Raw genomic sequence first — 27,167 nt, 5'->3', positions numbered from 1 at the left:
CATCTCACTTTCTCCCACGCTGCACAGACAGACTACTATACTGTATTTTTACCCTTTTTCTTTCTTCTCATATTTGCCCCCAAATGCTGATACTACGTGGGAATGCATGAAGGTAAGCTTTGATGACCTTACTGAGTGCTAATGTGCACATTTGTTTGTGGGATTTGTGCACAACCTCAAGTTCATGCTAGCAAGCAGCGACGTATGATCTTGTCTCAGAAAAAACAAACTCCAGGCTGGTACTGGTGGATGGTGGCTCTGTATTCATTTAGAGAAGAAACTAAATAAATAAATAAATAAATATAATGAATGAATGAATATTCATTTATTCATTTGTTTTCTGTGCTGCCTTTTTAGGGTCATGCCACAGCATCTCAATAGGATTCAGGTCAGGACTTGGACTAGGCCACTCCAAAGTCTTCAGCCATTCAGAGGTGGACTTGCTGGTGTGTTTTGGAAGATTGTCCTGCTGCAGAACCCAAGTTGCTTTCAGCTTGAGGTCACCGACAGATGAAGACCATCACACTGCCACCACCATATTTTACTGTTGGTAAAATGCGGCGTTACTTTTATGCCAGATAATGGCTCTCGCTGTGGTTGGCTGGAGTCCCAAAGCTTTAGAAATGGCTTTATAACCTTTTCCACACTGATACTGTGGATCTCAATTCATCTCACTTAAGTTATGTTTTAACAGGGGGACAATCACTTTTTCACACAGCGACATGTATCTTTGGATTTTTTTTCTCCCTTAATAATAAAAAGTTTCATTTAAAAACTGCATTTTGTATTCAGTTGTGTTGTCATTGACTAATATTTAAATTAGTTTGATGATCTGAAACATTTAAGCGGGACAAACATGCAAAAAAAAAGTCCAAAATCAGCAAACACTTTTTCACACCCCTGTAAATGTTTTTGGAATGATGACTAAATTCCAATAAAGTGCAGTTTTCCGTGAGCGTTACGTTGTTGAATGTGATGTGTGGCGTCTATTAAAATGGACAGAGTGCACATTTGCATCTGCCGAGGGGGGCGTGGACACACACGGCTCGTTAGCATTAAAGCTACATTCCCAGTAGGGCCTAAATCCCAGCATCAAGGTCAGACACTCTTCCAATAGATGATTGTGGGACATCTGAGTCTGATGTAAAATAAGTAGAATCTGGCATATTTCTATTTCACAACAAAGCTAGCTTTTAGACTAGCTTGAAAAGGTAATGGCTTCAAGTCATTACCTGGCTGCCGTAATTGACAGCGGCCTGAGACAGCCTGCTAATTGATTACCCAGACCCCCACTAATGGAAACAGCCTGGCTGCATCCTCTAAGCGGGAAGCAAAGGGAGGCCAGATGATATTATTTCCAGGGGTGTCTCAAGGGACCCGAAGCAGATGAATTACATTGTGGCTGATGATGAATAAGATGATGATGAGGTCAAATATTTCACACTCATGTCACACCAGTGCCACGCTAAGCAGACCCTCGTGGGAGCTTCTGGAAATAGTTGAAGTGAATGTGATTTTATTTCCCTGCCAGGTTGACGTGAGGGGCATTTGGCTGCTCTTCCTCCTCCCATGAAGGCTCCAGCTCCTCCTCTCACCCATCAGGAGGGAACACTTGCTGCACCGCCGCTCCTTCCACATTCACCCGCTCCACTCCAGCAGGTGATGACACGCAAACGCACCACTGTCCCTCACCCCCCACCGCCACCCGCCGCCGAAAATGAAGCCTTATATTTAGTGTGAGTTTGGCGGGTCCTCACGGCAATGGCGCCGCGATACGCGTTTTGCCTTTTGGTTGTTCTGTTCTCCTCCGGGTGGATGCGTGGCTCCTCAACTTCCACCACGCCGGATGTGAGGTGCAGTCCCTCGGGTCAGGTGGCGCACATCAGCGCACCCCCTCCGGAGCTCCTTGCGCAGGATTTGGAGCATTTTGGCGCGCTTCCAGTCGGACACTTTGTTGGATTAACGAGCAAGGAAGCCGCCGTCAAAGAAGAAGCGGTGGGAGAAAGTTCGGCCGAGTGGGAAGGTCGCCCAAAACTTTCCCTCCGCGACAGCAACAACGATGTGGAGGGCGAAGAAAACGAGGTGGACTCGACCGAGGATGGGACTATTTGGACCCGGAGGAGGAAGAGGAGGGATGCAGAGACTTGGTCTGATTTGGGAAGCGAGGGCGCTCAAGAAGCTTCCGAACAGGAGGGGGTCCAGCTGGCCAGCTCCACGTTTGCCCTGGCCGGGGACACCGCGCACAACCAGGCTATGGTGCACTGGTCCGGGCAGAACAGCAGCGTGAGTGTCTTCAATGCGCTTGGAATTTACGCACGGACGTGTTTTGACGCAGTGTGTGTGTGTGCGCGCGTGTGCGTGTTCACTTTTTATGAAGCAGACATGCAGGGTGGAGTAAAACCTGGGAATCATGATCAGATTCACGTATCCTGTAATGCACAACCCATTAGAACAGAACCAGCCTTTATTAGTCGCGCAGTGGGCACGTTTTACAGTGTCAGTGTCTACAAACGTAAAAGCCAAAGTATGTACTGTACTTCTACACCAGCAGGCAAAGAAACACGAGCATCAGCAGCCTACCTGGTCACTGTACACGAATATTTCATACTATGCGCAGGTGGTTGAGCAGCAAATGTTTACAGTGTCTTTACAGTGTCTACAACTCCACGTGCACTAAAAATGGAATTGTGTGCAGGATAGACATGCAACAAATGTACTTTAGTTTTCAAACAGGCACGCCTGTGTTTGTTGAAAGCAATGCCTTTAGACCTGGCCAAGTCTACATGGCGTAAAACATCAACATTCTTTACAAGATACAAGATACAAGATACAAGAGAGTTTCATTGTCATGTGCATAGTAAAACAGCAGTTATACCATGCAATGAAAATCTTATTCTGTTCATTCTACATTTGCTCTCTCGGTAGCATAAACATGCTACATTTCCTGATCCTTCTTTTACTTCAACTGCACATCAGGCGTTAGAAGATCAGTTTTGCTGGAGTACAAGAAGCAATATAAGAAAAATATGTGGTATTTAAGCACATACTAACTGCAGCAGTGTACACAAACACTACATCAGCTGAATGGCAGCTGTACAAGACTAAACCATGACTGAATGCTAACAGGAGGCACGCAGTAGCGGCGTGCTATGACAACGTATAACAATGTGTTCGGTCAGTATTATTAACTTATTGTGATCCTTCTATGCCGCTTATCATCACTAGGGTCACGGGGCGCACTGGAGCCTATCCCAGCAGTGGATGCATTGCACATATAAACAAACAGGCATTCACGCTCACATTCATAGCCATGGACAATGTAGAGTCTCCAATGAAGCTAACGTGCATGTTTTTGGAATGTGGGAGGAAACCGGAGTACCCGGAGAAAACGCACGCATGCACGGGGAGAACATGCAGACCCACAGAGATGCTCAACGGAGATTCCAACCCAGATCCTCCTGATCTCCTGACTGTGTGGCCAACATGCTAACCACGAGGCCACCGTGCGGCCGTTATTGTGATCCAGTACAAGAAACACAATAATGCTCACTTTTATTACAGTTTGCAGTGGTGTAGAAGTGCACTCAGAGCTAAAAGATGGAGAGAGACAGCTGTCAGTGTGATGAACTGCAGTTTGAAACCCATGCATTCATTTTTTATACGGCTTGCGGGTGAGCTGGAGCCTACACCAGCTAACTTTGGGCAAGAGGTGGGCTTATATGCTGGAGACCAGGGGTGTCCAAAGTGCAGCCCGGGGGCCACTTTCGGCCTGTTTATTTTAATGACATTCTAAAATTATTGTTTAAAAAGAAAAAAAGAGGAGTAACTTTACGAGGATAAAAGCAAAAATATGAACACCGTAAAGTCATAGTATTAACAGAAATAAGAGCACAAAGCTGCAATTTTTGCAAAAATTGATTGCGGGTTATGAGAATAAACCGCGTGGGCCCCCCCCTGCAAACCACAATGCAATAACGGCCAACTAGTTAAATATGAAGCTCCCTGACAGTGACGATTAAAAGCGAGCGTTGTAAAGTTGCGACTATTCCCGTGTAAGTTCGTCCAATGAAGTGGCTGCTGGTCACGGGATCCCGTCTACGGACATTTTGTGCCTTTAATAATTCAACAAAGCGGCTCCAGAGGACCCCAGTGGGGCCGCGTGGCCTCTTGGAGAGCAGAGTGGATCACTTCAAATCAATCCCATTGATAAAGGGAGATGTGTGACGTTCAGGCTCAGCAAAATATGCTCCTTTTATTTGGGGGGGGGCAGCTGGTCCTCTTAAGCGCTTAATAGACTTTTTGTGTAGACCGGTGGAAAGGGCACTAGGTTATCCTGGCCTCTTTAAATATGCATGGATTGTTTTAAGGCGTCCTGGCCCCCCCTGGCTTTACAACCAACATGCCCTGTATGCTGCAGCGGTATGATTTAAAAGTCAAATGAAGGTTGTAAGGCAACGCAGCATCAAATAGTCCTTTTCCACTGTGACTGGTTCTCAGGTTTTTTGGAGTTGGTTCTCAGCGCTTTGCTTTTCTGTTGTCCGGTTCCACAATTGCTCTTTTTGGGCTCCAAGAGCCAAGCCTTTGCATAATGAGGTGGGCGGGGTTACCTAAACAAAGTTCTGCCAATGACCTCCATCATTATTACGTCGCATTGCAACTCTAAAAAGGTAAAACGTTCCGAAAACACCCGAGGAAACCCGCTGCCTCCCAAGAAGTGCAGACGAATTTGAAACGGCGCCAATAATGGAACGCGCCAAGAGGCGAGATGGCTGCTGCCTGTTTTTGACGTTCTTTCGAACAAATGAACAACAAACTTAAGATATTAAAGAAGACTACAGAGACAAAAAGAAAGCCCTCGGCAGGGGTGGCAGTGGCAAAGCCAGAAATGTTTGATTGGGGTGTCCAAGGGGAGACCATTACTCACGTAGCGGTGGCAATGAGTTGATCCCTCAAATGTCTCGTTGGCCAGTGGGGTGGCCGGAGAGTGACCAGGGGTGGGCAGCCCGTAGCTCCGCCACTGCTGTTGGGGGGGGGGTCTATCAGAGCAATGACTAGCTAAGCTGTGTGCCGAGGACGTGTTTCCAATCATAGTTTCTTGCCACTCCTGTTGTAACTCTGGACTCCTCGGTTGACACCCCCACGCATGCTGCTGGCGGTTTTGTTGGAATTTTCCAACTATTTCAATTTTCTTCCTGCAAATTTTCTTCTGGTGATGATGACTTTATTCCCATAACGCAGTGGCTTCATCCCCGTAGCATTGTTACTTTTTTTTGCAACCTAATTTTCCAAAAAATACAACTTTATTTGTTGTTTTGTTTGTTTCTCACAATACTTCCACTTTAAAACTATAAAGCCTTTTTTCTTTAATATTTCGGCTTTATGCTACTAAAATGACGTTATTTTTCCTCATAATATTATGACGTTTTTCTTGTAAAATTACGACTTTTTCTCATTCATTTTTTAAAAGCTTTTTCCCCTTAATATTTTGACTTTATTCTTGTCAAATTACTGCTGTTTTTTTTCTATTTTTGCTGCTTTGGTTGTTGTTGTTTATTTAGTTTTCATGTTGTGTTTTTCTAACGTGCCACGGGCCATTTAAAAAACAGCCACGGGCCGCACGTTGGACACCCCTGATGTAGCGGCTATTAAAGTGAGCAAAAGATAAAAGACAGAAGGATGGAAGTCAGGTGATCTCAGCGGTGCTAAACTGCACCTTGTGTGTCAGTGAAGGCATCATTAATGCTTTGTCATTTTCCCGATGGTTTCACATTGGTGCACATTAGCGCCTGCTTGGGTCCGCCGCGTTGCTGGCTTGGTGTCGTCCAAGGAGTGCTTCAGACTGGCTGCACTCATCAGACAACATGCTTGAAGGTTTTGCAATTGAGCTGCCAGCACACTGTGAAGCCGTGTGTGAGCGTGTTTGCTTTGTGCAAAAGTCAAATGTAAGTTTAATGGAGGGGTCTGGGCTGCCTTAAGCTTAAATGATTTACCAGCGGCAGCAGCAGGAGCAGCAGGAGCAGCGGGAGCAGCGGGAGCAGCGGGAGCAGCGGGAGCAGCGGGAGTGTGTATCATTGCTTTTCTTGCCAAAAGGAGCCATTCTCAATACTGTGCTGATCCAAAAAGCTCGTGGCTTCTTAAAAACTTTAATGTCGGCGTCGTTTGATGGGTTTATCCGTCTTGGGGGGGAAAACCATCCTTTTACCCTGCCCCCGAGCAACCCTGGAGGAGCCTCCCGGACAGTTCCTAATGCGACGCCGCCTTCATCTCACAGCTTTCAAGATTCAGGACCAATTGTTGTGATGGTCACTTTTTGGGGGCTGGTTTCCTGCTAATCGCTGAAGTTTCATGCAAAGTCTTGTTGTTTGATGGATGGGTTGTCACAAAGCCCAGCAGCAGCAGCAGATCCAAACACGCTCATGTTATCTTTTTTGGGATAGACCAGCTGCATTTTAATGCGTTTTTGCCCCCGCTTTGCGGCAGACAAATTTGCTGTAGTTTGGTTTGGTGCTCTTTCATCATCGAGGGGGCGAGGTGCGCCTGATCCCAGTCCCTTTTGTTGGTCGTGTAGGGCAGGGAGGGTCATAGTTAAAGGGTCTCATCCGGGACAGCCATTAAGTCACGACCCACTTTTATTGAAGTCATTTTACATTTTTATTTCTTCTTTTTTTTTTTTTTTTTTACATTTTTATTTATGTCATTTTTATTTTCATTTTAGTATTATTCACACTTTTATTTAAGTCATTTGAATTTATTTTTAGTATTTTTTACACTTTTGTGTCGTTTTTATTTCGTTTTTTTTTTTACAATTTTATTTACGTCATTACGTTTGCCATCTTTTTTTTTATTTTTTATATGCATTTAGATAGAAACATACTTTATTTAACTCCAAGAGAAATTCACCTTTCCTTCAAAATAAAACAAAAAGCAAAACAGGAGACTTAAGACAAATAAGAAAATAGAATAAATAAATAAATACACTTTAATTTCAATAATACACGATAAATTACAATAACAATAATAATAGATAATAAGTTGGTAAGTCCAGTGGTGTGTGTGTATTTATGACTCCCCCTCTGTTTTTAACCATTTTTAAAGGCATAATAACATTTTTCAAAGTGCGTCTTAGAGGCATTTTGCCACAATAACTGCTTGCATACAAAAAATGCATAAATTAAAATGAAAAAGACCAGAAATTCTATTATTTTGCTTGCAGTCAGACATGAGTTGAATTTTAATGGAATTTTTGAGTCGCTGCCTGCGAGCCGCCCAGAATGGATCTGCAACCCACTTCTGGGTGCTGACCCACTGAACCCACTGAACCACAGGTGTAGGGTACCTAGAGGGGTGGTTGGTTACCTGGTCAGCAAACAACGCGTAAGACTGAACGCCCGATGGACTACTGGGTTGCGTTGGTCTTTTTGTTCAATTGTTTGCTGCGTTACGCTCATGACAGGCAGTGGCTCAGGAGGTTGCTGGTTCCATCCCCACTTCCTGCATCTCAGTCGCTTAGGCACGACACTTCACCCACCTTTCCTCCAGTGCTGCCCACCCTGGTGTATGAATGTGAATGAATGTTTGGTGGTGGTCGGGGAGGCCGTAGGCAGCCACGTTTCCATCAGCCTCCTCTGTGGCTGCATTTGTAGTTTACCACCACCAGTGTTTGCTCTGGGTACCTTTGGATACCTTTGGGTACCTTGTACCTTGGTCTCCCAACCTGATGGTTGCTGGTTCGATCCTCGGTCCTCCCGTGACCATATCGAAGTATCCTTGGGTTAGTAAGAGCAGCTTCTTTTGCACTGAGCCAGTAGCACAGATGTAAATACCTTTTCACATTTACTGTGACCATCAAAGTCTCACCTTCAGTTTGACACCAAGGTCACCCATGTTGACCTTGTAGATGCAGAGAAAAATGTTTTTATTTCGGATTTGTCTTTTTTTAGGAAAATGATCAGGGCTTAGTGTTCTGCGACTCACCACTGATGCTTTCCACCTGGAAAAAGCAGCTACCATGAAGTTCCACTGGGGCTCCAAATCTGCTCCTTTCTCTTGCTGCTGTTTAAACCCGAGTTGCTCCTGCAGTGAAAGACCACACTTCTTGTCTGTCAAACACGCGCGTGTCTCGCCTGTCTACTCTGTTTAAAGGGTTAATCTTCCCCGGTGCAGCTGAGACGTCCAAGTCAGGGGTGAAGGGAATTCACCCAGGTATTAAAAACCCGCTTTTAGAGGCGATCCCGCCGCATCCAGACCACGCATAAGCACACGGTAACTCATTTGTATTGTACAAAACACTGAACCCCTTACTTTAGGGCTGCTTCCCCTCTATTGGTTTGTTGCTTTTGGTAAGGACCTGGGATCCGTCTCGTCAGTCTGCTCTTGGATCAAATGTTTCTTTACTGAGAATTAAATACAAGAGAAGCTTGTTCTCATCCATTCTTGTTGTTTGTTAGTTGCTTTTGAAGTTTGCATTGAACTATTGGGGTCATGGTGAGTTGTGCACACCTTGTATGGGCTGCATGCTTTACTTTCAGCTTGATCTGCTCTTAACCATGAACGACGCATTCAAAGTGGGTAATATCCAGACTTCTCATTCCTGAAAAGAAGACAAAAGGCAAAATGTCAAGCGGTCAATGAGCACCGAAGTTAATTGTCTGGGTCCAACAGGGATGAATGATCCGTGAAAGAGCAGGTGGAGGGGTGGCTGCTCCTGCGTGGATCCAAATATCACGTAGCAGTTTACCGCCTTGCTGAAATCTCTGCACGTACACATCGTTTGCCTCCGCGGCGCACGATTGAGAGGATGTCAAAAAGGAATGAGACGGGTTGGGTTATATATGTCAGAGCCTGAACTATATTCTTACATCATCTTGGGGGCGCACCTTCAGAAGGTCTAATGGGGGCAGACATGCTGCACAGTCACACTTTGAATGCAAAAGTTGAACTTGCATGCGTGTTTGCCTTAAAACGTCACACACTACTGCATCAACAATAATAGCTGGCCAATGGAAAACAATACATCATTCGATCGTAGCTTAAGAACATTCAAATCAAGTGTTACTGAATTATTTCAACATAAAAGTGTGAAATAACACATAAATAAATATTCATATTTTCATATTTTTCACAGAATTTGTTTTTCTTTTGAGTTTTTGGAGTTTTCTGTCACTTTGTGACATTCTTACCTGTCGTACAGGTGGAAGAAGAAGTCAACCGCTGTTGATACTGAAACGTAAAACAATAAAAGACGCAGCGTTAACTTGAGTGGCGTCAAACGGAGCTGACTCAAGCGGCTGACTTTCGAACATTTGTAACTGAAGTCTTGTGTAATGCCATGCACGCGGCCATTCGAAAGGTGACGTTTCGTGTGCCTTCAGTGGAAAGTTTTTTGCAGAAATTGCTATGCTTTTGAGTTTTCAGTAACGCTGTAACCTTTTTTACAAGTGTAAAAAGAAGTGAGCCACAATTTTTGTGTGTTACACTTACGTCTCGTGCAACGTCATGCACGTTTGAAGCTTTCTGTGCTTTTAGATCAAATGTTCTCAACCTGGGACCCATATTTTCCCAAGGTCATTAAGTTGCCACCCACTTTTATTGAAGTCATGTTTAAGGGAATTGTTCAATCAAATTTGATTTGTTTGTGGTATTTTTTTAAGCCATTTTTATTTATATATATATTTTTACACTTATTGAAGTCATTTTTATTTATATTTTTTATTTCTATTGAAGTCATTTTTATTTAATTTATGTGTACTATTTTTTGTATAGTTTTTAAAAGTCATTTTAATTTTTGTTCTTGTTATTCCTTCATTCTTATTTTTATGCTTTTATTTAAGTCAAACCAAGCAAGTGTATTTGTTTTTTAACGTCATGTCGTGAAACATGAATACACGCAATTTCAGGTCCAAAGTGCATTTAGAGGAATTTATTAAGGTGTTTTGTCAAGAAAATGAGGAAGAACGTGATAACTGCATGCATACAAATCATGCATACATTGAAATGAAATATCAGAAAGACCACAAAATGAGATGTTTCATTTCTAACGGTGTCATGAACATCTACCAAGGACGAAGATGACTAAACTATCGCTCAACTTTACTTCAAAATAAGTCAGACATCAGCAGTGTGCATTTAAAATGCATTAAAAACAATGACAGTTGTTTTTTTACGGTGGGTGTGAAAGCAGGTAATTGCTGCAGAGCACCAAACACCATCCAAGACGTGTGCAAAGCCAGATAGAGTCTTGGGCATGTGATACACAGAAGATTTGGGGATGGGAACTTAAGGTATGGAAAACAGTGCGACAGAAGCCTTGAAGTAAACGCAGCCTCCCCGCGCTTTGACAAAAGTTATTTCTGCTGCTTTTGTGGCTTCCGCCAGCGACAGCGGCGCACATGAAGGTTTATAGTTACAGTGAGGATGCTGTAACACGGGCGTGTGTGCAACCATGCGGGCCTCAGGCACACAGAAATACTACACTGCCGAATATGATTAGTGGTGCTAATTTAAAACATCGTAAAGCAGAATGAAACCGGCACAATTCAAACAGCAGTTTGGTTGCAACGTGCAGGAAGGCTAGAAAGGAGTAGAATGTTTTCATTAGGGCAATTTAGCGTAATGTCCCGCTATGCTAAAAACAGCGCTGTGACATGACCACAGCAAGCGAAAGGCCCCATTTATCTCCAGGCGCCTCAGGCGGAGCTGATCCATAGGTTCCTCCACTTAATTCTTAATCAGCTTTTTACTATTTGATACCGTCTTCCCCGCTGTGGAAGCGTATGTTCATATACGCTACATGTGATGCATGCGTGCGTGATGGACAGGCTGTGGAAGCCGACAGCCTCACACACATAACCACAGAGTGCGTAGCGGCAGCTAAGCCAACTCCAGAACAATCATGTCTTTTTTTCTCCTCTCGATGCATACCTGCCTGAATGAAATAAAAAGGCTGTTTTAGAAGCAGTGGCCTGCTGAGTTTGGTTCTGAAAAGCCACTATGCCTTCCCTGCCGTGAGGTTCCTGAACGCCCCTCAATCCTGCAGGGTGTATTGTTTATTGGCAAGCTGTGTTCCCCTCGTGGGGTCTCTTGCTTCTCCGCTGAGGGCTGAGCAGAACATTCCATCAAAATCAGATTTTGCAAGAGCGTTGCAGAAAAAGACTTTTTTTTTTTGCTTTTTGGCTGTGGTTTGTTCCATGTTTCTATCTGTTTTATGTCTTATTCAGATGCAAACATAATACAGTCAACTTCTCAGTGGTGCCTTCATGAATCAGGTATTCTGGAAGCTCTTTGTGCACTTATAGTAGTATGTCGCATTTGTATCCAATTTGAGTGATTTGCAAGTATCAGGTGTGGCAAACATGCTATGCGCCCATCCACAATGTCCATCTTCTCTCCATCTCCTCCTCCTCCATCTCCCTCCTAGGGGGGAGTTTTGCAGGTTGAGCCGCCTGTCGCTGAACAGGCTTCTCTGCGCGGTGATGACGGCGTGCGGGGGGGTGGCTGGCATCATCTGTGATGGCCAGCAGTTTATTTAGAGAGCTTCTCTCTGCAAATGTCACCTGGGAGTGCAGCTTCATGCCAATCACAGAACTAGCCCTCTCTAGCTTGGTAGAAACTCCTGCAGTTGTCTGCAGCCTCCTCGGGAAGTACAGCCGGCTCTGGCCCCTCCTGGGCAGGTGGTCTTGTCACAGATGGGGCGTGGTGGGCAAGGCCAAGGACATGGACCCAAATACAGGAAAGCCAGTGTCCTAAAATCCAAATTTAAAGCTTGCCATGTCCAAAACATGAAGGACATGCAAGGAGCTACATGTAACCCATGACAAAGCACACAAGTTACCATGGCGACGTATCCTGCTAAGAAGTGAACCATCTTCGTAGTACGGTGGAACCTTGGTTACTGGTTAGCATGCTAACATCTAATATCTAAATGCAAATTCATACGTGGCGATTTAGAGACACTATAGAACTCCCTTAGTGTTATATTGTGTTATCGTGCTAGGTGCAACCACCGCCACCTTTCTGTTTTCAGGTACGTCAACAATCACATCTTCAATGAAGGCAAAAGTGACCTTAAATGTTCATTTGTCTTTTTCATTTAGGCCTGTCGCGATAAAAGTTTTTTCTGTTTGATAATTATGTTACTAATTCTTGTCGATAATTGATATTATTGTCATTTTTTAAGACCATTTTTTTCATGAATTATATGGCATAATATAAGCCGGACCCCGCCTCTTGCCCGAAGTCAGCTGGGATAGGCTGCAGCATACCCCTAATTAGGATAAGTGGCATCGAAGGTGGCTGGATGGATGGTGTGTCTGGCTCTTTGCATTTCTCAGCTCACTGTGATCAGTTTTATCATTTGTTGTGAGGACCATTGGCTCTCTGCTGGTGTATGAAAGTTAGGAATTACTTAACATCCAGGACATTGTGGCCGCCTGTGCGAAACAAGTATGTTGGGGCGGTAGGGGGGTGTGACAAACCTGGCTGACGTGCCAGAGTTCCTGCTGCGGGAGGAGCCGTTGCTTGCCAGGAAAACGTAGAAGCATAAGGTGGCTGATAAGGTTTTTTGTGTGCTCGTGGGTTTTTTTCCCCCTCAACGCGGAGAATTTGGCACAACTAGCACGCCAAATGTCATCCACATCCGTCATCCACATTCGTCATCCACATCCGTCACAGGCAGGTCAAAAAAGGAGCGCTTGATTTGCTCTCTAGCAAATCTCGCCTCATTGGTTAAAATGATTGCTGTTAATGTTTTCAGATTTATTGGCATGATGTCATAATTCCGTTATAACCGTTAGTTATTTCCATCAAGCTGGCTTTGAAAACCTGTTTACAAAATACAGAGCGGGCGCTGCTTTATGCTCAGGCTGTCTTATCTTGTCTGAATTGATCAACCACTTGGGCATGTGCAGGATGAAGCTTCCTCGCTCAGCAGGTTGTTTCATCCGAGCAGCTCAGCAAGGCTTCATTTAGAGGCGCGAAGCAAAGTGTTTCACATGGCTTGTCAACCATAGTGGTGTTTGCGTTCGGGGATGTTGTCCTCGCTTCATTCTCCCTCTGAAGCCAGCGCCGGCTTATGAAAACAACACACTTTCTGCACTGCGTCTATGCTACGTCAGCCTGTGATTTATTGTGGCTATGCTCCACCTTGTTAGCTAAAAGAAGGTCTAAATGCAGAATGTATCTGGTTAGAAGTGGAAAAATTCACTCATTTCAGTACTGAAATGAAAAAGAAATGCTCACAGAGTAGCAACACGTGCATTTAGCGCTTAGTCCTAATTTAAGACTTGAAGATGAAATTTATTTGCATGTTGAGCGTAAGTGTCACCCGACGCTGCTCCCTCCATCAGCTTTTATTGAGATATCAATAGTTTATTTTCTATAAAGCCACATTGCGAAGTGGATCCATAATTCATGCTTAAACACGGACCTGCTGGGAAAAAAGCTCCCTGGATGCAACATGTCGCAAACACATTCCGTTATATTCCAGTGGTGCCTTGGTTAACGTCATTGATCCGTTCCACAAGGTCCGATTCAAACCAAAGCAAATTTTCCCACAGAAATCCAATGAATCTGTTCCAGACACCGGACAAGGTTAACACAGAACACATTTTATAGACAACAATTATAGTTTTACATGCCAACATAATCACAAATGACAAATGAACAACAACTCAACATTTAACATCACTTGTACCTAGTTTTGTCAAGAGGGAGGGGGAGGAGAGGAGATTAAAAAACTGCACTCATGCCACAAAAATCTGTGCAAAGAGGTCGGTTGAAGGATTTTAAACATGCACAGTTTTACATTCACAAAAACACGGCCCAAACATGGCAGCGTACCACCGTGAGGCCAAGCGGCATAGAAGATGGATGGATGTCCTAGTAATCGTGATATTAAACCTTGAATGTCTCGTAGTGCGTAAACATGCAATGAACTGTTGAATGTTAATTGTGGATGATTGCAAGTGTTGATGTTTGCAATTTCAGCGTGAACGCAGTCTGCGCCTCTCTTAACAACAAGCAAATGTTTTCACTGAACTCAAGTGGAAATAAATCAAGCTGAAAGATGACTGATGAATGCATTTGATGAAAACATTTCTAATGCTGTTAGTGCGGATCAGCGCGTTTCAAGACAAAAAAAGGCGAGTGATTTCATCAGAAGGCGTTGCAAGCGTGACGCCGTTAAAGAACGTGCCAATGACAGTTATAGGCCATGAAAACATGCGCAAACGGTGTACTGGCTTAAAAAACACTTGAGGCTGGCGTTTGGTTGACATGGTTACAAGCACACACACAAACATGTCACCCGGGTCAGATGTTTATGTTCAGTGTGGACCACAACACGCTGTGGATGCTTTATTCACTTGGCCAGTTGGAGGAAAGGGAGATGAATGAATCCTTTCCAGGGGCAAACTGTGCAACTGTTGATGTTTATTGGTGAGCACGATCACCTGGAATGTAGAAAGAGAAGGCCGTGATGGCGTTAGCAGGAGCGGCATCGCTCGCATAGAAAGAATCAAAGACAAGCGACGACACCGTCGCGTGTCAGCCTGCAGGTTTCATCGTATGCAAAAGTACTTGGACAGTGATTGTGCGTGCAGGAAGGCAAAAGTTCTAAAAACTAACTGAAATATATGTCAGCTGATGAACCTTTTTCAGGGCTTCCTTTTGTGCTCCCTGTAAAAAATACTTTAAGCGTAAAAAGAAGTGAACCACTCTTATTGAATGTGGAATAGAATGTGTCACAGGACAATAAAAAAACAGCAGCAGGCCGCAAATGGCCCCCAGGCCGCATTTTGGACACCCATGCTATAAAGTTTTGGAATGTAAGCAGTATTTTCTGGAAAAAATGTGCCCTCTAAAGTTGCAAGAACTGCTGTCGGTGACGTGCCCGGTTTTATGAGACTTCAACTCGGCAAGCATCAGAAGATTAACTGCATATGTTTTGCTTTTTCTCTGGCTTTTTGCATTTGTTTTTGGGGGGGGGGGCTACATTGATTTAAAAAGCCACCCACGCATGCAGCCAAAACCAAGACCGCCAGGACACGACGTTAAAACAGAACAGGTCCTGGGAAAACAGGACATACGGTCATTATTTCCCATGACAAAAATGGCTTCTTTTTGTACATTTCGAGCGGCCCGGCTTCCACTGTGATGAACATTCTGTGTTTAATGTCCTTCTGCTCGGCTGCACGGTGACCCAGTGGTTAGCATGTTGGCCCCACAGTCAGGAGATCGTGGGTTCGTTTCTCTGTGTGGAGTTTGCGTGTTCTCTCCCACGTTGGACAAAATATGCATGATCATGAAAGGTTATTGGTCTACCCGTGCCCTGCGATCGGCTCTCGCCCAGAAGCAGCTGGGATGAAGACAGGCGGTATAGAAAATGGGTGGATGGACGTCACCCTGCTGTTGTTGCATGCGGACGACATTGTTTCGTGTCAAAACGGTGGCGCTATTACGCCAGCGTAAGCCCAACCCAGTAAATATTTGTCTTAATTATTAATATTCCAGTCGTCAATGCCTGCGCCGATTGCTTTCTCGAACTCATCCATCTGTTTAATTGCTGTTGCCAAACGCGATGACACTTTTATTGATGAGGCAACTTCATTCCAGCGGCTGATAAGAGCGGCTCAGCGGCTCGCTCCGAGTCGTTGTAATGAATTCTAACGCGTACGCTTTCATCTGTCACAGGTGTTCATACTTCCAAGCAGCATCCGCCCACACCTTATGCTTTATTGATACCCGTACGTTGCTCCTTCTTCCTCTAATGCAACACCTGCACGTGGCGCCACTAATCTGCCCGAGCTAATCCCCTTAAGCCGCCATTAAGCCTCCATTCTTTCCTGCGTAATGACTGTAGTCATCCCGGTCCATTTACCTCCAAGCTTTCAGATTTACAAAGGATTACTGCGTTTGGGGAATCTATTTGCTTGCTCTTGGATGTTTGGGTAATCCAGAGGACGTGTTGCTGGTACTGCAGCTGAATGGGCCGTGCACTTGTACATTAAATATGACACCTTTGTTGCAAGGCAAACGGGAAAAGATGCGCGTATAAATAAGGCATATCGGGGGTTTGAACTCGGTGCCATGCTGTTAGCTTGAAAAAGCCGCAGTTTGTGATTTGTGTGTTTGTGCGTGACACGTCGAGCTTCAAACACCTGTTTCTCTCAGAAACGTCTACAAAGTGAATATTGTATCGGCGCATTTGAAGCACTGCCTCCACGCGTTTAGCACCCGCTGGAAAGTTTGCAATGTGGCAGATGCAAGTGACATGTTGCTGGATGCCGCCCAAATAAACACACAGAAATAACTTTCACAGCGAGGCGTGGGTTGGAGCTGTTTGTCCTCCTTTTCAGACGTGACACTTTTTTCACTGAGTTACATTCTGTCCATCAGGGAGCAACGCTGGGAAGATGCAGAGCAGGGGTGCCCACTACGTCCATCACCAAGGTACTTTGGGTCCATCGCGTAAACGTCATATGACATCGGTCTGCTGACACCAAGGTCCCCTCTGATCCGCTCTTGCTCCCCCGCGGTGTTTCAAGCTACACACGGAGATGCAACATTCATCTTTGTTATTCTGATTAGCAATAAACGAACTCAGCGCTAAGATGCTTCTATGGAGAACACAAGTTATCCGTTCACGTGTAGCGGCTGGTTATGTAAAAAAAAAGTGTATTGTTTGACGGCTTGCACCCGTTGCTGAAACCGTTTTAATACGTCACCTTGAATTCGGCTGCATTGTCTTGTGCACATTTTCATTTCTTGTATATGGCTAATGTTGGATAGCAAATGCTAAGTGGATGTAATATGTAAGACGTGTGTGTCCTAATGAACGCTACGCAAACATATCACCAGTACTCAGGTTATGTACACAGCTACTGAGGATTATTCTATGTAATTATGACATCAACTACTTTGATGGCCTGTGAACTTTGAAAATGTGACTGTGAAATACTAATCATGAATATTTACAATAGTATTTCAGAGTTACATTTTATATATGTGATATGCTTGATACAAGGAGGTAGATCAGTTGGACTTGTAACGTGCATGCGTGCACCCCTGATATCCAGTACATGTATGACCTACAGAAATACAGTATATTATTGTAAATATAGTATATACACAGTATCTACAGAGTTTTGTCAATAAGAGTATCGTATACTAGCTTGTTTCTTCACACCGTGGTGGTTCCTTGGTTTCTACTGTGACACACACACACACACACACACACACACGCACACACACACGCACACACGCACACACACACACACACACACACACGCATGCACACAGAGCCTCCAAACAGTCATAACACTTGATAATCAGGAGCTAGAAATAAAAAAAAGGAAGGTAACCCAGGAGAGCGATGCCATCAGCAGATTTTATGATTGCTGCGCGCCAGCCGAGGGCCCCCGCTTGAGACATGAATTTGTGCATGAAGGTGAAGGGCGCCACGCGAACGACTGCCTCCGTGTTACTTTGGAGCTGAACGACTCGCCGAGGAGCTTCCCGAGTCACTTAACAGCTTAAAAAGATCCAACACAAGGAAATGTTTGCAATCTGTTCGTATTCATTTGATAAGTAACGAACAGGAGCGGTGGCAGCTTTACGTGCCTATAAAATAAAAGCGGGTGCATTTCACGATGCGCTACTTGAAAAGATGTCCGTAAGACTTATGACGCCCGCCTCCGAGCCTGTGATTGATGGCGTCATTGCCGTGACGACATGCTACGTCGTACGTACTGTGGAATATGCTTCAGCACAAAGCAGCATGTGTTTTCAACTCGGGCCTCGTGTGTGTTGTCTGTGTCTCCTAGGTCATCCTCATGCTGACCAAATACTACGACTTCAGCGCGGGCAGAGTGACGGAAAGTTCTCTGTGGAGGTAAGGAAGATGCTCATTCGACATGTGCCATGGCTGCCATCGGTTCAGTAGAACCTGACTCGCTTGGAACAAACCCACTTTTCTTCCATTTTACTCTCAGTTCAGCATCTTTGTGGTCAAAAATGGCCAAATGGACTGAATTGTTTTCCTTTGTATGTCTTTTGCATATCATTAAGTGTAAAATATCCATTCCGTGTACAGTATTAACTCTTCAAATGTCAGTTTGTTTGCTTGGTGCTCTTTTTACATTTTAAATGACTTTTAACGAGTTTCAGTTGGCAAAAAAGGCCACGGTCAGATTGTTTATTATTATTATTATGATTTTAACTGACGTGTGTTCTTGTCAAAGTTTCAAATATACATTCATTTTCAACTGTAACCCTTCAGGCCAATTTGCACAAAACATGTTTTTGGAAAACAACCTCAAAAATGACAAAGCTCACTTTATTAGGCTTCAGATGGCCAAAAGTTCCGGAAGCCTGCTTCTGCCACTGAAAGGAAAACAAAATCCCAATGGTAAGTCGTAATCGTGAGATAGGAAGTCCAAATTATGAGATCAAGAGTTGAAAGGATGAGATAAAAAGTCATAATTATGATGGGAAAGTCAAGTCGAACTTACAAGATAGGAAAGTGATAATTTGGACTTTTTAACGTCATCATATCAGCCACCTTAAATGCCAGCGCTGCCGCGTTTGAAAAGTGCAAAAAATTCATCAGAGACCTCCGTGGTGTGACACCGGCTGATTGGAGCGTGTGCCCGAATACAGTGCACCTTGCTGGGCCACAGCAGGTGGCTCCTCCCCCTCTATACTCTGGTTCTCCTGGTAGCAGTGATGTCATCATGTTTCATTAGGACTAATCAACAGGTACTAATTAGTTCCAGTCTTTCTTACCTCCACGTGTGCACAAGAACTTACATCCAAATAAACAAGTATCTGTGCTCTATCAGTCCTCCATGAAGTTATGGAATCCTGCTTCCACCACTGAAAAAAAATCCCAATGTTAAGTCATAATTATTAATTCATTAGTTCATTAATTATTATATAATTATAAGACAATAAGATGAAAACTCATAATTGTGAGATCAAAAGCCAAAATTATGAGATAAAAAGTAAAAACTGTGAGATTAAAAAGGTGAAATTATGAGCTAAAAAATAAAAATTGTGAGATAAAAAGTTGAACTCACGAGATAAAAATTCATAATTATGAGATAAAAAGTCAAAATATGAGAGAAAAAGTTATTATTATTGTGAGATGAAAAATCGAAATTACGAGATTAAAAAGTCATAATTATGAGATAGGAAAGTCGTAATTGCGAGAAAAAAAAACAAATTACGAGATAAAAAGACATAATTATAAGATAAAAAGATGAAATTCGGAGGTCAAAAGTCAGGACTGTGCAGGTTCCTGGTTGTTGTCGTCTGTCAGGGTCATGGGGGTGCATCGCACGCCACTGAAGTTGGTCAAGGCCAAATTCTTTGGAGTCCTTATACCTCCAGGTGTGCACAAGGTACGCTTAAATCTAAATAAAAAAGCAGATATCAAAAAGGTATCGGTTATCGGTACCATGTCGGTCTTGAGAAGCAGGAAGTGATCTGCGTTGGTATCGTGTGCAAGAAAAAGGAAAGATATCGTGCGTCTCTCACCGAAAGAGCTGAACCTGAAAAGAAAAGACAAAAAGGTCCAACAAAAGAACACAAAAGGCCGTCATGGAAATAAAGCGCCGCGGGGTTTGAAGTTGTAAAAGTTCTGTGAAAAAGTTTACGGGCCAAAGCGTCACCAGCGCTGATAATAGCTGCCCTTCCCCCGACGGTGCACGCGACACCAGATATCCTTGTTTATGTTGATAATTAGAGAAATCTCCGTTCATCTAGCAAATTGCTTGCACAATTCTGCTGTTGCAATTTTCCGCCTGCCTGCCATGCTTAATGATACCATCAGCATCCTAACCGCGAGGTGTTGCTCCAAATCCCCCCTTCGCCGCCATGACCGTGTCCCCTGATTGAATTTTAGATCCACTGATTACGGGAGCACCTACGAGAAACTTAATGAGAAAGTGGGGCCCAAAACCATCCTGAGCTACCTCTACGTGAGCCCCAACAACAAGCGCAAGGTAAGTGGAGGCTGTCGGAGCTCATCGGCTGCGTGTGCCGGAGTTGCCATCATTTTCACTGCGAAGCAGCCCGGCGGGAGGCCGTGGTGTGTGTGTGTGTGCGTGTGTGTGTGTGTGTGTGAGAGAGCACACCACACCAGCACAATGAAGCCCTCCGGCACGGCAGCTGTCAGGTTGGGCTGCTGATATCCCTCCCCCCACACCCACGTAGTGTATCTCCTTTCTCCTCTCATCTCAGATCATGCTCCTGACCGACCCGGAGGTGGAGAGCAGCCTGCTCATTAGCCTTGACGAGGGGGCGTCCTATCAGAAACACAGCTTAGCCTTTGATATCCTCAGCCTTCTTTTTCACCCCGAGCAGGAGGACTGGATCCTGGCTTACAGCCACGACCAAAAGGTAACGGCCAGCTGTCAGATGGCGTGAAAACAAAAACCTCTGGATGGGAGTAAAAGGTGATGCTGACGGTGCACTCGGTGGTTCCACGTGAGGCTTCGGCCAGACTCTGCATCGCACGCTCTTATTTTGAAGGGTTGGTCTGAACCTGCAAGTGTAGCCATTTTATGCAAACGTTCAAGGATGGCCAAGTCAGCTGAGGTCACAAGTTTTTCTCAACGCTCTACATTTTCCTCTATGTTGTTTAGATCTACACTTGCAGCATCTTCCATTCATCAAGGATTTAGGGTGTGTGTGAGTACGTGTTCCTTTTAAAGATTTCGGATGAGTACGTGTTCCTTTTAAAGATTTCGGATGAGTACGTGTTCCTTTTAAAGACTTTGGATGAGTACGTGTTCCTTTTAAAGATTTCGGATGAGTACGTGTTCCTTTTCAGCGTCCTGCCAAGCACCATTCATTCTCTTTTCGACCGGACAGAATTCACCTTTTTTAGGATTTTAGCAAATAGCTTTTCTGGTAGTTCACCCTCCATTGATCTACTTTCAGTGTTTTATCAAAACATTTTAATTGCATTTTTTAATTGTTATTTTTTTGATTTAAATAATTCAATGTATTGATTATTTCATTTCATTGTTTTTCTATCATTTTCTCTCCTTTCTGTCCTTTTCAATCATTTAAAAATCAATTTCATTCTTTTTAAATAGAATTGTAGTTCATTTTCATCCATTTTTTTGTTAGTCCATTTATTGATTTATTTCATTGTTTTGAATGTATTTTTCCAACTTGCATGTATGACAACAAGATGGCCAGCGTAGCTTGGGTCAAAGGTCACGCGATGCACATTTTCAACTCTCGGTCAGTCATAACTAATCATTAGGATATTAATAATAATGATAAATTAAGATTTTTTAATTCCATTCATTTTTTTTACTATTATTTTTAGCATTGTATTTTTAATGTATTTATTTAAAAAAGAATAATAAAATGTACAGTCAAACCTGTCTTAGCGGCCACCTTTATAGAACGGCCACCTGCCTATAGCAGCCACTGAAAAATCCCCCGCAGCAAATTTGCATGTTATAGACCCTGTGTATAGCAGTCACCTGTCCAACGCGGCCAGCGGCCACCCATTTTGTCTCCCTTGGTCAATATCTGACCGCATATAGCGGCCAAATTACCAACTCAAGTAGAAGCTTCATGCCCAAAAAAGTTTTGTTTTTCAATCAATGAAGCCGTCGTGTGTAGACTTTAATTACTGAGTCCTAGCTCAGTCACAATCATTCACAAGATCCACACAAACTGTCAGTTGTTCCACATAAAAAAGCCGTCTTCTTTTGAGCTTGCTATTTCCTGGTCAAACATGTAACTTTAAGAGCATTTGCACCAAAACATTACCGCAAAGTATGCTGGGAACAGGACGTGCTCCCAGTGACGCTACAATAAAAAAAACATACGCTAGCATGCATGCGGCAGCGGGAGCAAAACTGAGTTCGGTTGTACTTAATTGAAGTATTTTAGAATGTACTCACCTTATTTTTGATCAATCCTCATCCACAAATCCATCAAAGTCCTCATCTTCTGTATTCGACACAAACAAAGCCATCTTCTTCTCCGTTCGCTACTAGTCTGTTAACTTGTCAGTGTTATTCAGCTCCGAAGCAAAGAAGGAAACTTCTCCTGTTGCTTCTGCCAACTTTATTTCTTGAACGCGGCCACCAGACAGCAGCTCAGAACACACACACATCTCTCAGCATCGTCTCTCCTTCCTGCTTGCCCACAAGGCAAAGGTTAAACAAGCCCCACTACATAGCTGTCCAGCCAATGCCTGTAAGAAATGACACCGTTTATTTCCTGGTGTGCACTGGTCAATACTGTAATGCCGCTCGTTGTGGGGAAGGAGAGACTCACGTCGCCGATGCACTTTAATGGCTTTATTAACAGCGGAGAACACTGCAGGACTTTACATCCACGCCAACATAAACACACTTCCCAACTCTCTCCAAACTCACAGCTAGCACTGAGCCTAGCTCTCCTGCTCGGGACGCCCACCGTCACTTCCCGTCACTTCCTGATGAACTAAAGCTGTAATGACACTCTCCCGTATAAAAAGTAAAATATTAAAAACAAGCGTAAGACATTACTAGCACAGCTTTGTTCTGTGGGTCGTGGATAATAACAAGCCTAGTAGTGCTGTACAACTTTTATCCGCAGTCACACAGTGCCCTCTACTGGTCAACATTATTATTATTTTTTCCCCTTTTTTTTCCTCTACTGGTTAACATTCAAAATGGACGCCAACCTGTCTATAGAGGCCACCTGTCTATAGCGGCCACTTTTGCAGTCTCCCTCTAGTGGCCGCTATAGACAAGTTTGACTGTATTTATTATTTCATTCTTTTTTTCCACTGATATTTCCCTGTGGGTATTTAGAGTTTCAATCATTTTCTTACCTTTCAAATCATTTCCCATAATGCCGCTCTTTTTTTATTTCATGTGTCATTTCATTGACTTCATTTTAATAGTCAGAATTATTTTTTTGGCAAAGCGTCAAAACATTGTTTGCTTTTTTGCCGTTGGACGTAAGATCACAGCACTCTTTTAACAGCAACAGTGATTACATTATTATTATTATTATTATTATTATTATTACATTAGTGTTATTGTTATTTAATTTTCATTTTTATTTTCATTTTTAATAATAATAACAATATCATAATAATAATAATAATAATTAATATTGTTATTGTTATGTTACTACTGTATTATTATTATTATTATTATTATTATTATTATTATTATTATTATTACATTAGTGTTATTGTTATTTAATTTTCATTTTTATTTTCATTTTTAATAATAATAACAATATCATAATAATAATAATAATTAATATTGTTATTGTTATGTTTCTACTGTATTATTATTATTATTATTATTATTATTATTATTATTATTATTATTATTATTATGTGTTATATTAGAGTTATTGTTGGCATTGTATGTCAGGAAAAGAAACCCATGGATTTTTAGTCCAAAAATGCTTAAAGTAGTTAAGCAGAGCAGTTAGCAAACGCACACACACACACACACACACACACGCACGCTTGGAGGCATGTTTTGGGCACCCGTCATGGCGTCTTACTTTGAGTTTGTGGCGATTGACCCCAACGTTAACCTCCAAGCAGGTCTCTGCTCCTAAACCTAACGTCTGCTGACATGACGGACAAAATAAAGCCCCCACAAAGGTCACCACAGTGTGACCTTGCAAACAACGTTATGGCATACTGACGCACACGCACACATGCTGCCTTTATTGGGGGGTGTGAAGCCCGCTGTCTGCTTCACTCAACACTGCAGGCCGCCCCCCCGTCCCCCCCACCCAGACTTGCTATTGCGAGCGAGCAAAGCAGCCGAGGTGTGAGAAGTGAGATAAATGACGCGGGGTGGAGATGAAAGCCTGGTGGACGAGCGCCCACCTCCCCGAATAAAGATGCACTGGACAGGCTCGCCTCGCGGTCATCCAGTGCGTCTTTTGTAAAGGTCACTTTCAGCTTTTCTTTCTTCACTCCCGCCGTGCCGCTCCTCTCTGGACTGGTTTCATCTTCCATTTATCGATTGTTCTGTCTTTTAAAAGTTGTCTGCTGAGTCTCCGAAATGGCGCGAAGCCTCTTAAAAGCCTCCTGCCGGAGGACTGCTCACGGCGCCGTGCGCTTCGTCCTCCTGCACTTGTCTCCATCTTTTAGGCTAACGATGGTATCAGACGTTGCGAGGACGACGAGGAGGCGGTCGCTGGACAATCTCCGCAAACTAAGCCAAAACAACATCAGCAACCCCGACTGTCCTCTGGAGGGCTCATGTCGCATTCACAGACGGCTGGAAATCACAACACTCTTAACGTCACAGTGCACGTGACTTCCAGGTTGCTGATCCTTTGAAAGCCACAGCAATAACTAGGCAGTGTGGTGGTCTCATCACTGTTGCTAGTCGCTCTTATTGCCTTTTACTCTTTGTTGCACTTTCATTTAGTCTTGTCCTCAGTGTTTTATGACAGTATTTTACATGTACTTCACGGTCCTCAGTGTTTTATGACAGTATTTTACATGTAGCCTGTGGTTGTTCTTTATTGGCCCCCAGCACATTCTAAAATTATCCAAATATGCCGCTTATCCTAACAAAAAAAATACAAAAAAAACAGCAATGACGAATAAATCAGCAGTCATTTTACAAGAATAAAGTCAAAATATTAAGATAAAAAAATTGCAATTTTACAAAAAAGACAGAATTTGATGAGAATAACGTCATTTTAGTAGCATTAAGTTGATAAAAGACTTTTTTTTTTAAGTTAGAATATTACAAAAAACAAACCAATAACAAATAAAGTTGTCTTTTTTGTGGAAAAAGTTGTGTTACGAGAATAAAGGCAAAATATTAAGATTTGACAACATTTGTCAACATTTGACAAAAATAACATTTTAGTAGCATAAAGGTGACATTATTTAAGGTTTTTTTCAGTGGTACTGTTATGAAAAAGAAACCAAAAAACCCAAAAGTTGACATTTTTGCAGAAAAAGTTATGTTACGAGAATAAAGGCAAAACATTTTGGGAATAAAGTCAGAACTACGAGAAGAACATTTACAAGAAGTACGTTGAAGTAGTGGAAAAGTGAAAAAAAACAGCAGAAATGGAAAAATCAGCAGTTATTTTAGGCAAATAAAGTCAAAATATGAAGATGAAAAAAGCTGTCATTTCACAAAAAAAGGTTGTAATTTTTTATCATAAATTTTAAATATATTTTTTAAAAGTTGTAATATTATAAAAAACAAAGAAAATAACAAATGAAGTTGTCATTTTTGGGGGAAAGGTTATGTTATGAGAATAAAGGCAAGTAAAAAAGTAAAAAAAAAAAAGTCAACTTTTGACCAAAATTACATCATTTTCGTAGCATCAAGTTGGCATACGAAAGAAAAATAATTTTTTAAAGTTGTAATATTATAAAAAAGCAATGAAAAAACAACTGCAGAAATGTTAAAAGCAGCTGTCATTTTAGGAGAGTAAAGCCACAATATTAAAAGCAAAGAGTGCCAATGATTGCGGGGAAAAAGAACCTCATTTTAGTCGCAAAGCGTCGAACCGTGAAAGACAAAAAGGCTCTCTTTTCAAGTTGTAATGATGACAAACAACAAAAGGTCGTCTGGGAAACAGCTGCATTGAAGTCCTAATATTTATAACATCACCACTTGAACATTTGCAAAATGATGTCAGAAAGTTGAAATGTTTGGAACATTAAAAAAAATGGGAAAAAGGATAAAAATTGTATTTTTCACCTTCACGACAAAGCTGACCTGCACTTTTTTCTTGCGTATATTTCACTTGTTAGCACATCTCCTACAAAATATCAAAGTGGCAAAGTTGCATTATTTAGTTTCCCTCGTGTGGCCCTCGTTGGAAAAAGCCAGTGTGGTTATGGATTTTGGGAAGAAAGGCGTTCTTGTTCCGGTGCCTCCAGCACGTGAGGGCAACGGGTCACGCAGTTCAAAGCCGATGCCGACAGTCCTTGCTCTGCTGAGGCAGCGGGGGGTGGAAATGTCCGTCAGGGAAGGGAGAAGGCTGCTTTGCTGCTCTCTGAAGCAACCCCCCCGGCCGCCACAGCTACGACTCAGCTATCGTAGCGTGCTGTGACGCAGCGTGCCATCCAGCTCACCGTGGGCGAGCGGCAGAAGGTCAGTAGCCGGTCGGAGTCCAGGTTGTGCTTCCCGAGGACCCTCAGGAAGTCATGTAAAGCCTGCTGATGGGGAGGGGGGCTGTTGCTGCCGAGGCTTTCCCTGGGGACGGGGATTGCGGTGCGACAATTTTTCTTCAAATGATATTTCGATATTGATTTCATATTTTATTAATCCTGTCATAGAAAGAAAAGAAAATGAAACCAAAAGCTAACAACCTTTTTTAATCCTCATATTTTGACTTTATTTGCGTAAAATGACTGCTGCTCCATTTCTGCTGTTTTTTTTCACCTTTCCACTACTTCAACCTACTTCTTGTAAATGTTCTTCTCATGGTTCTGACTTTATTCCCAAAATGTTTTGCCTTTATTCTCGTATCATAACTTTCCCCCCAAATGACAACTTTATTTCATATTTTGTTTGTTTTTCATAATACACCTTTTAAAAAAGATTTGTTCTTTAATATGGAAATGGAAATAAGTTGAAATGTTGATACTAATAATAGACTTGACTGGACATCGTCTGTACGTAACGTCTTCATCCTTCCTTGGTTTTACTCGTCTGAGGCGTTTGTTTAGTGTTTGGTGCGGAATACAAGACAAAACAGCTTTTTAAAAAACAATCATCATTTTCTGGGCTAAAATGCCATCTTGTATTTACAACGGACTATTAGGCCCACCTGGAAAAAAATATCTGACATTTTGAGAATAAATTCATGCATTTATGAGAAAAAAACTTGCAATATTACAAGAATAAAGTCGGAAATTTATGAGAAAAAAAGTCAAAATACTACCTTTGCCCAAGGCCAAAGGTCACATAAGTCCCCCGCTGTCATAGCTGTCTCAGGCGATGCCTGTTAGGACGGAATATCAAAATAATCCGAGATTTCCAGAATAAAGTCGTAAATCTACGAGGAAAAAACTCGTAATATTACGAGAATAAAGTGGTAGATTTGCCAGAATAAAAGTGAGAAGATGCAGTGTGTTTGTGCTCAACTGCTGTGTTTTGCTGCCACGTTATAAATAAAAGCTTGCCTGAAGCAAGAGCAAAGTT

At 42.8% G+C, this 27,167-nt stretch overlaps 1 protein-coding gene across 5 annotated transcripts in view; it reads left to right on the top strand.

Annotated features, from left to right (window-relative positions):
• The first annotated feature begins 1,635 nt into the window (after positions 1-1,635).
• Positions 1,636-27,167, top strand: part of LOC129193754 (VPS10 domain-containing receptor SorCS1-like) — an 80,333-nt gene continuing 54,801 nt past the window's right edge. For all 5 annotated transcript variants that reach the window (XR_008573603.1, XR_008573604.1, XM_054798341.1 and 2 more), the window contains exons 1-4: positions 1,636-2,283; positions 17,820-17,887; positions 19,901-20,000; positions 20,239-20,397. Coding sequence is in view for 3 of the 5 variants with exons in the window: in XM_054798341.1 (XP_054654316.1) it covers positions 1,762-2,283; positions 17,820-17,887; positions 19,901-20,000; positions 20,239-20,397 (849 nt within the window). In the remaining 2 variants the exon portion in view is untranslated. The remainder of the gene's footprint in view (positions 2,284-17,819; positions 17,888-19,900; positions 20,001-20,238; positions 20,398-27,167) is intronic.

This window comes from Dunckerocampus dactyliophorus, chromosome 14, assembly GCF_027744805.1.
Source record: "Dunckerocampus dactyliophorus isolate RoL2022-P2 chromosome 14, RoL_Ddac_1.1, whole genome shotgun sequence".
Lineage (NCBI taxonomy): Eukaryota > Metazoa > Chordata > Actinopteri > Syngnathiformes > Syngnathidae > Dunckerocampus > Dunckerocampus dactyliophorus.
Note: the sequence above shows the minus strand (reverse complement) of the source record. Positions and strands in the feature narration are given on the sequence as shown.